The sequence below is a fragment of the Astyanax mexicanus genome, chromosome 19 (genome assembly GCF_023375975.1).
Source record: "Astyanax mexicanus isolate ESR-SI-001 chromosome 19, AstMex3_surface, whole genome shotgun sequence".
NCBI lineage: Eukaryota > Metazoa > Chordata > Actinopteri > Characiformes > Acestrorhamphidae > Astyanax > Astyanax mexicanus.
This window is the reverse complement of record NC_064426.1, coordinates 12,852,727-12,862,432: the sequence shown is the minus strand read 5'-3', so window position 1 is coordinate 12,862,432 and position 9,706 is coordinate 12,852,727. Positions and strand designations below refer to the sequence as shown.

Sequence of the window (9,706 nt, the reverse complement as noted above, 5' to 3'; positions counted from 1 at the left end):
GAGTCGGCGCGCTCTGAGAGAGAGGATCAGCAGGAGTCGGCGCGCTCTGAGAGAGAGGATCAGCAGGAGTCTGCGCGCTCTGAGAGAGAGGATCAGCAGGAGTCGGCGCGCTCTGAGAGAGAGGATCAGCAGGAGTCGGCGCGCTCTGAGAGAGAGGATCAGCAGGAGTCTGCGCGCTCTGAGAGAGAGGATCAGCAGGAGTCTGTGCGCTCTGAGAGAGAGGATCAGCAGGAGTAAGCACGCTCTGAGAGAGAGGATCAGCAGGAGTCTGCGCGCTCTGAGAGAGAGGATCAGCAGGAGTCGGCACGCTCTGAGAGAGAGGATCAGCAGGAGTCGGCGCGCTCTGAGAGAGAGGATCAGCAGGAGTCTGCGCGCTCTGAGAGAGAGGATCAGCAGGAGTCTGCGCGCTCTGAGAGAGAGGATCAGCAGGAGTCTGCGCGCTCTGAGAGAGAGGATCAGCAGGAGTCTGCGCGCTCTGAGAGAGAGGATCAGCAGGAGTCTGCGCGCTCTGAGAGAGAGGATCAGCAGGAGTCGGCGCGCTCTGAGAGAGAGGATCAGCAGGAGTCGGCGCGCTCTGAGAGAGAGGATCAGCAGGAGTCGGCGCGCTCTGAGAGAGAGGATCAGCAGGAGTCTGCGCGCTCTGAGAGAGAGGATCAGCAGGAGTCTGCGCGCTCTGAGAGAGAGGATCAGCAGGAGTCTGCGCGCTCTGAGAGAGAGGATCAGCAGGAGTCTGCGCGCTCTGAGAGAGAGGATCAGCAGGAGTCTGCGCGCTCTGAGAGAGAGGATCAGCAGGAGTCTGCGCGCTCTGAGAGAGAGGATCAGCAGGAGTCGGCGCGCTCTGAGAGAGAGGATCAGCAGGAGTCGGCGCGCTCTGAGAGAGAGGATCAGCAGGAGTCGGCGCGCTCTGAGAGAGAGGATCAGCAGGAGTCTGCGCGCTCTGAGAGAGAGGATCAGCAGGAGTCGGCGCGCTCTGAGAGAGAGGATCAGCAGGAGTCGGCGCGCTCTGAGAGAGAGGATCAGCAGGAGTCTGCGCGCTCTGAGAGAGAGGATCAGCAGGAGTCTGTGCGCTCTGAGAGAGAGGATCAGCAGGAGTAAGCACGCTCTGAGAGAGAGGATCAGCAGGAGTCTGCGCGCTCTGAGAGAGAGGATCAGCAGGAGTCGGCACGCTCTGAGAGAGAGGATCAGCAGGAGTCGGCGCGCTCTGAGAGAGAGGATCAGCAGGAGTCTGCGCGCTCTGAGAGAGAGGATCAGCAGGAGTCTGCGCGCTCTGAGAGAGAGGATCAGCAGGAGTCTGCGCGCTCTGAGAGAGAGGATCAGCAGGAGTCTGCGCGCTCTGAGAGAGAGGATCAGCAGGAGTCTGCGCGCTCTGAGAGAGAGGATCAGCAGGAGTCTGCGCGCTCTGAGAGAGAGGATCAGCAGGAGTCTGCGCGCTCTGAGAGAGAGGATCAGCAGGAGTCTGCGCGCTCTGAGAGAGAGGATCAGCAGTAGTCGGCGCGCTCTGAGAGAGAGGATCAGCAGGAGTCGGCGCGCTCTGAGAGAGAGGATCAGCAGGAGTCGGCGCGCTCTGAGAGAGAGGATCAGCAGGAGTCGGCGCGCTCTGAGAGAGAGGATCAGCAGGAGTCGGCGCGCTCTGAGAGAGAGGATCAGCAGGAGTCTGCGCGCTCTGAGAGAGAGGATCAGCAGGAGTAAGCACGCTCTGAGAGAGAGGATCAGCAGGAGTCGGCGCGCTCTGAGAGAGAGGATCAGCAGGAGTCTGCGCCCTCTGAGAGAGAGGATCAGCAGGAGTCTGCGCGCTCTGAGAGAGAGGATCAGCAGGAGTCTGCGCGCTCTGAGAGAGAGGATCAGCAGGAGTCTGCGCGCTCTGAGAGAGAGGATCAGCAGGAGTCTGCGCGCTCTGAGAGAGAGGATCAGCAGGAGTCGGCGCGCTCTGAGAGAGAGGATCAGCAGGAGTCTGCGCGCTCTGAGAGAGAGGATCAGCAGGAGTCGGCGCGCTCTGAGAGAGAGGATCAGCAGGAGTCTGCGCGCTCTGAGAGAGAGGATCAGTAGGAGTCGGCGCGCTCTGAGAGAGAGGATCAGCAGGAGTCTGCGCGCTCTGAGAGAGAGGATCAGTAGGAGTCAGCGCGCTGATCCTCTCTCTTTATATATCTTAAACTAATTCATAAAAACATGTATGGGGAGAGAAAGATACCAGATTTATAGAAATCTGAAGATTTAAGTTCCTAGGGTTTGAACTTGAAAATATCTGGAATGACAACTATAATAAGATTAATAACAACGGCGATAACACACAAATAAGATACCTGACTGAATAAATAAATAAGGTATAGAGGAAAAATGGAAATTAAAAGAAACAAACAGGTGAATGGCCTACCATTACTAATTACAGTTGTTAAATGCGCAGCATATTCTACTGCAAATGATTCAGTAACCGAGGGTAATGCGTTAGCAGACCACGTGACAAAACATACAGTACGCGCCGACACCGCAGTCACGCCGCACAACACCCTACAACAGACCAAGAGAAACCATCCTTACTAGACATTCAACCCATAGCCACTGAAGGGGAACGAATTCAATGAACTAAAGCGGGGTGTTAAAGAAGAAAAAAAAAAGACAGCTAAATAATGTGTGGGTGCATACAGCAACATAGACAATGTCTCCCAAAAGGTATACACACTGAAAAAAATAACTAAAGATAAAGATTAAATAAAGATTAAAATTAAGTAAATATGTTATAAAATAACTTTAATTCTATATGCTTTTTTCTGTTTTACATTGTAAATTACTTGGTTATATAAATATATATTACTTATTATATGCAAGTAAACTTTACCAAATTTTTTTTTTACCAAAAAAAAAAATGTCTCTATGTACACAATGTACATTTACGATGAAAAAAAAAACCCAAACAAATACAATATATTTCAACCATTTATTTGGTCAATATTAGAAACCACTTAATGTTCGCATGACCAATATTTGAGAGTGAATGCAGTAACAATGGAGTGTAATTAAAACATTCAAACCGTCTGAAACAGTGCACTAAACACATTAAAACATTTTTTAACATCTGTGGAATTACTTTGGATCACTTGTACATTCAGCTGAGAGCAGTATGAGTGGTTTAAAATCAAATGGCTCACTGTAAAGAAATACCTACTTTACAACTGTTGCGACAGGAACCTGGGCAAAATTCAGGACTTCAGGACCAATAAGAACCGAGGCATGACTTACAAAGCAAACTTTGAGGACTAGGGAAAATTGGGCAATGTCCCACAAAACAATCAAGAAGAGGAACTCAGAATCCTGTAAATTATCCATAACACTGCAAACAGTATATCACTGCAGCCATTGGGGCCAAGCACATACCTAAAAATGAAATTCAAGGTCTGGGTGTCTGGACAGTGGAAGTCCCATGGAACGACAAACTGCAGTTTGTGAGAGGAAGGTCCAGTGTAGTGGTCAGCAAATTGAAATGGGACAGTTTAATTACATCCAGCTCCAGGAAAAGTTTCTGGAACACCTCAAAAGTGTATCGCAGTGACAAAGGGTATGCCAGATTCAGAGCATAAATTAGCCCCATGAGCAGCGCACAAGCTTTGGCAGTGTTGCAGCATCCCGGTAAGATCTCTGCACCATCAAGAAGGATTGAGACATCCACTGGATCCTCTCCCTCAGCACCATGGATGACCAATATCTTAAGGAGGTGTTCAGTCACGTCACTGCGGTTATCTTCCTGCATAAAATTTAAAAGAAAACAAAAAATGAAACATTTAGAATCAGTTGAAATAAAATTTTCCCAGCACAGCTTGCTAAAATAAAAAATAAATAAAAAAGGCAGAGATAAATTAAATCTATTTACAGTGAAATTTGTACGGACGGTTAACTGTGCTGGTTTGCAATTCTTGAGAATATACTTAATTTGACCCTCCCCCACCTCCCTCCCCTCAATATAAAATTTTGACCATTAATGACTAAGCTTGCTTCATGCCTTTCACTGTTAATTTTAAAGTAAACTTGCACATCAATTTTAAACTGTACTGTTGAAAAAAGAAAAAAGGAATTACCAGGCAATCTTTAAAAAGTTCTTCTTCTTTCTCACCAAGGTACAGTTTGAGGCTGCGGATAATAGCATCTCGTCTCATTTCAATGCTTTGATCCTGCAAACAAATGAAGACAACGAATCATTACTCATGGCTCATCCAATGCATGACTCACAACAAACTGTGTTGCCTATGTCACTGCTCCTTGCAAATAAATGCTTGTGTGCTCACTTGACAAAGTGTATGTACATGCATGTACCATATATGTACCTTAAAAATTAACAACAAATTAGAAAAGAAAAAGAAAAAGACACACCTGACACATTTTGTCTGAGTGTGGTCTCAGCTTGGTCCCCACAACACCTTCTTTGGCCTTCATCAGGGTTTTGGAGCGTAGTAGTCAAGTTTGCGCATGAAGGTCTGCTCTAAGGAAACCGTAGTTATTCTCCTGAATTCCTCTTTGATCTGAAATCACAAAAAAGTGAAAAAGTGAAAAAGTGAGTACATTAGGAACTGGACCACATGATCTGATACAAAATAAAGAGGACGTAAAATCCTACTACTGAGTGTTACTACTATATGTTTATCGACTCAAAAACTAAAAATATATTTTCCAAATTTTAACTGAGAGAATTTTTTCCTTTTTCTTTTTACATTTTGTAAATTTGCTGTTCACCTACCTCAGCTTCAGAATACAAAGCAGGCCATCTCTCTCTGAACTCATCCACCGCTGGACTACCACTCACAAAACCATAACATAACATAATCTCATAATACTGGAAGCCTACTGTTTCTCTCTGATGACACCAGCATTCAAACCAGTCAAGTATGTCCTCTCCTAAGCTGACCTAAGGCCTATTCTGTCCACTGCAACAGCTTGTTCTGAAAGTAAGGAGACTCTAAAAAAAAGAAGGGAAAAAGCAGTATTAAAACAATAGAACAATAATTGTATCCTTGTATTATGCAGTGTCAGGAATGACTAGAGTAAAAACACTCTCAAAAGATCCTTACCTGCCTGAACAAGATGAAAGTTGGAGTGTTCTCCACTCACACAGCCCTCAATTTACCCGCCACTACCCTGCAGGTACAATGTTAATTGAAAGAAAATGTTAATATGATTTTGAACAACAAATTAAAAATGAACTTACACTGGAATAATAATAACTAAATGACAAGCCTAAACTGGATAACCAAAATTGTAAAATACTGATGAAAAGCAGCCTATTGCATGAAGCTCAACAAATGTTTACACTTTTGTTTTTTTTAATAGTATTTTACTAATCTTATCAATTTGAGCGCATTACATATGTTTTCTCTTTACCATGAACGGGCATCATTAGGGCTGTATACATGCCTGGTTATTTGTTCACTAATTTTCACATTTGCAGTGGAACACTTATTATTTAATGTAATATTTCATAAAATATTGCCTATTAATGTTAATTTGATAACCTAGTCAAATTCTGTAACACTTGATTTAATGATTGTAAGTTACTGAAACATGGCAATGCATTCAGAGCATTTTCTGGGCTAACAAACAGTTTCAAATAAAACACGATTATAATCATTATATACACAATACAACATACAACAGAACCCCACAAATCCTTTAACATAAATTTAGACACAAATTCCCGGCGGAGAGCTAAAACACGGCTAGCCGTGCCCGGCAGCTAGCAGGCAGCGCTAAAACACGACTGGCCGTGCCTGATAGATAGCGGGCAGCGCTAACCGTGCCTAACTGCCGGCACAACCTTATCTTTAAAGCAGGAGCTTACCTAACACCCGACTGGATCCAGTCTTGCAGCGGCACCTCCGTACTGGCTCTGAACTGCTCTGAACTTGCTTAAAAAAAGGCGCGTATCAAGTGTAGCTGAACGCGCATGCGCGGATTTAAAACTTTTTTTTAGTTGTATTGTTTGGTTAAAATTTACTTCGAATTTCTAGGTTTATGTACATTGACAAAAAAACATGTAAATATAACTATGACGTTCCTAGTAAGATTTACTCACACAACACAGTAAATTTATTACATGAATAAATTGTGTATATATTTATATTCTTACTTATTTTTTTTAGTTTTGACTAAATGTTAATATTACGGTGTAGACTTTATCAAAGTTAATTAAGTGTATTTTACTATACCAAAAAGTTTGTTTTTTCAGTGCATGAAAGGTTTAATTGTTAGTGCTCATGGGGAGATTACCATGAGCAGAAGGGGGGGGGGGGTGGATTTGATAAGAGATAGCAATATTGACAAAAAGAAAAAAAAAAATTCTCTTGTTCAGCCTGTGGGTCATTCCCCATTTCATCATTGGCAGATTAATTTTGTGGAAATAATACTAGTGGGAGGAGAACGGTTTCTCGTGGTCTGTGTATGCATGTTCAGCAAATGGGTAAAGGTTTTTTCTACAGCTACACAGGATGGCGAAACAGAGAAGAAGCTCTTTTCAGAGAGATAAGGCTTGTTCGACTTAACCCGGCGCTGCGCAGTCCGATCGCCGCCTGGCTCGGTATGGTGCATGCTGGTTAGTTTTTTTGTCCGACTTGCGTCTGCGCCTTCATCACGTGACGATGACTTCCGGCGTTATAGTCCCGCGAGTGAAATCTGCCTGCAGCCGTCTGACCCAGGCGCTGCAGTTGCTTCCCACCAACTGCGGGAGCCTAGAGCCGCCCTGATGACGACAGAGCTTAATCCCCATTGGTTAGAAGATCCACCGACACCTATCACGTGTGAATCTTTTTATTTTAAAATATATATCTCCTCTAAAACCCCTTAAAAAACACAGTATTTACACTGTCATATCTAGTAGCAAGACAGTTCATTTTCATGCAGTATTCAAAAATATTTATTTGTTCATAATCTGCATTTTATATCATAATAAAGCTCAACTGCTATCATTTTTACTGTTTTATAAAGCGCCCTGAACTGCTCTTATTAATTATCTTTAAACCTACATAACTATTATACTGAGATCTACTTTTCTTTTCTTCTATTGTTTTTGTGTTGTGAAATGCGCTAAACAATTAAAGCTGTGTAAATGAGCATGATGTATTTATTTCCAAGAACAAAGGACAGAAAAGCTGGTCTGCAAATAAAAAATTAATCCCATTATTAATTTAGTGCTACACAATACATCTGTAACATGACAGTATGTTTTGTGAATATGAAGTTTTTATCTCAATTTAATAACACTCATGTTATCTCTGTTTCACTTTTGCGATTTTATTCACACCAGAAGTAAACAAACAGCGCATTCATCGCGAGATCCTGTGTTGTTCACGTGGGCTGCAGGTGGAGACTGTCCGACCTGACTTCTCCGCCTCTCCACCCCGCCAATGCACGCGGCTGCTCTCGCTGACCAGCAAGGCGAGGCGCAGCCGCATCTCGAACAAGCCTATTATCTCTGGGCTGGGTCTGCCACAACTTCTCAAGTGACAATGGCACTCCATATTTACATTCAGGTTAATTTGACCAAAATATTTAGGGATAGATATTAAGAAGCATGACGCTTATCACCCCACTAGTCCTGGGGTGGTGGAAATGGTTGATAGGATCAATTAATAATGACCTGGGAAGAAAAAAAAATATATATATATAAAAAAAACAATAAACAGGCATTAATTGGATTAAAAGTCTTTCCCCTGGTCCTCCGGCAAAGCGGAACCAGATAAGAAAAATATAAACAGGTCTCAGTGCCCTTGAGAAATCGAGCCAACAACCAGCCAATCACATCACGCTCCGAAGATCACGTGACAGGTAGCGCCTCACGGCTCAGAGCCGCTCAACGCGAGTCACAGCCCCCTCCGCTGCTCCTCTCGAGTAGGTGAGTGTAAAACAGCTGAAAACAGGGCATTTACCTCACCACTGTGGCCATGTAATATCACTTAAACGGCGTAGAAATCCTCACTTTAACCACGGTTTGCTCTGTGGTTTGTAAACATATTAAATTAAGATAGATATCCAGATATACCTTGTTAAACTAACTAACTAACTAAATAAAGCTCCTCTGTTCATTTCAGAAAGAGCTTCAAACACGAACACTAGATCAATTATTTATAAATACAGCCAGACTGTGTGGAAGATAATTACTACTGTAGAATCTGAGATAGTAACTTAGTTAGCTAAATTATAGCTACCTATCTTGCTAGTTAGCTGTGGGACTGTGTGATTATAGACAAGATACTACCTAGTTAGCTGTTTGTTTAGCAATACCTTATTGACACTTTGCTGCAAAGTATTTTGCTTAGTGTACTGGCCACTGTCTAAATAAATATATTGAGCTATATTACACTTACTGTACCCCTCTCAGGCTGGTCCTCTCATTAAATAAAGGAGATTATTACAGTTACTATATACCTCTCAGGCTGGTAACTAGGTCTAGATGTATGTGTGGGCATTATCTAATTTGTAATCAGTGCAATATTTATTAGTGATGTCTTTTATACATTTTTATTTATATTTAGGTCATGTTAATAAATGAGAATCAAATATTGCAACCCATGAGAGAGTATTATTAGTAATATTTATTAAATGTTTTATGTTAATAATAATTATCACATTTTGTAAATGCTGTCGCTAAAAGTGAATCTGATGTTTTTATTTAAGGTTGAAAAGAAGATGGAGAAGTTTCAGCTTGCAGCTATGAAGAGTTCACCACGAAAAGAAGGAAGTCAAAGAATACAAAGATCTGTCCATATTCTGAAGTCACCACTTGAAGATTTTATGCAGAATTATTTGGATTATGAATAGGAACCACATTATTTGCAACAGCTTTTATTATTTATACAAACAAGATGAACATGATATGATGTGCCAGAATATAGGGAGGCTGCCTAAAACATACAAAAAAAAAATACAGAACACATGTAAACAACTAAAGAAAAACAGAACATGGCACATGTAAATAAATCAAATAAACACAGCACAGACTGCATGAAATTGGATTTCTTTATTTGTTCTTTAAAAGTTTGGAGAAAGGAAACCTGTGGAATACAAAAGAAACTTGAAAAATTACTGCATTTGATACATGGATATAATTAAACAATTTAAGAACATTACCTACCTTTTATTATCCTTTCTTTTTCTGCGAGAAAATATCCTGTTTAAGAAAATGAAGACAAGGAATATGACTGTGTTAAACTTGGTGTTGTTTGGATTCAGTATTTACTTCATTTATATTTATATAAAACATTTTTGCAATTATTATTGCATTGGTTTTGGCACAAACCAATTACTAATGCATCTCAGAAAATCTGAAGATCATGAGAATATCATAATTGAACAGAAATTATACATTACACTACATGTAAAGTGACATATTCCAAATCATTTTTACCTGGCTAAAAGTTCATTAAACCAGAATTACTGTCCTAACCTTAACCCAGTTTACTAGAATATGTAGTTTAAACTTAAAATAAAAAAAAAAGTTAAATGTGTCGCTTTAAACATAAGGTGACCGTTTACTGAACGATATTAAACACAAATATATATTTTTCACTTTTGAGATGCACTAGTAAACAGGACTAATCATGCTGTATTTTAATTACACAAGCATTTTAGGACTATTATTTACTGTTGATATCCTCAGTAAAAGCCTGAGTTGAATTGTTAACAAATGTATAAAATATATATTAAATATAAACATTAAAATCCATCCATC

At 41.4% G+C, this 9,706-nt stretch overlaps 1 protein-coding gene and 2 long non-coding RNA genes across 3 annotated transcripts; 1 reads left to right on the top strand and 2 right to left on the bottom strand.

The window, feature by feature from the left end:
- Nucleotides 1-2,918: 2,918 nt before the first annotated feature.
- Nucleotides 2,919-4,428, bottom strand: LOC111191880 (uncharacterized). The gene is made up of 3 exons (XM_022667964.2): nt 4,360-4,428; nt 4,068-4,160; nt 2,919-3,736 (listed from the first exon to the last, which is right to left on the bottom strand). Exons 1-3 carry the CDS (start codon nt 4,420-4,422, stop codon nt 3,383-3,385), a joined length of 510 nt encoding a protein of 169 aa, XP_022523685.2. The 5' UTR covers nt 4,423-4,428; the 3' UTR covers nt 2,919-3,382.
- Nucleotides 4,427-5,817, bottom strand: LOC125784438 (uncharacterized). The gene is made up of 3 exons (XR_007427242.1): nt 5,055-5,817; nt 4,724-4,942; nt 4,427-4,508 (listed from the first exon to the last, which is right to left on the bottom strand). It is a non-coding gene; the product is annotated as an uncharacterized LOC125784438 (long non-coding RNA).
- Nucleotides 5,818-7,482: 1,665 nt separating this feature from the next.
- Nucleotides 7,483-9,104, top strand: LOC111191881 (uncharacterized). Its single transcript, XR_002649714.2, has 2 exons — nt 7,483-7,870; nt 8,653-9,104. It is a non-coding gene; the product is annotated as an uncharacterized LOC111191881 (long non-coding RNA).
- Nucleotides 9,105-9,706: the final 602 nt, after the last annotated feature.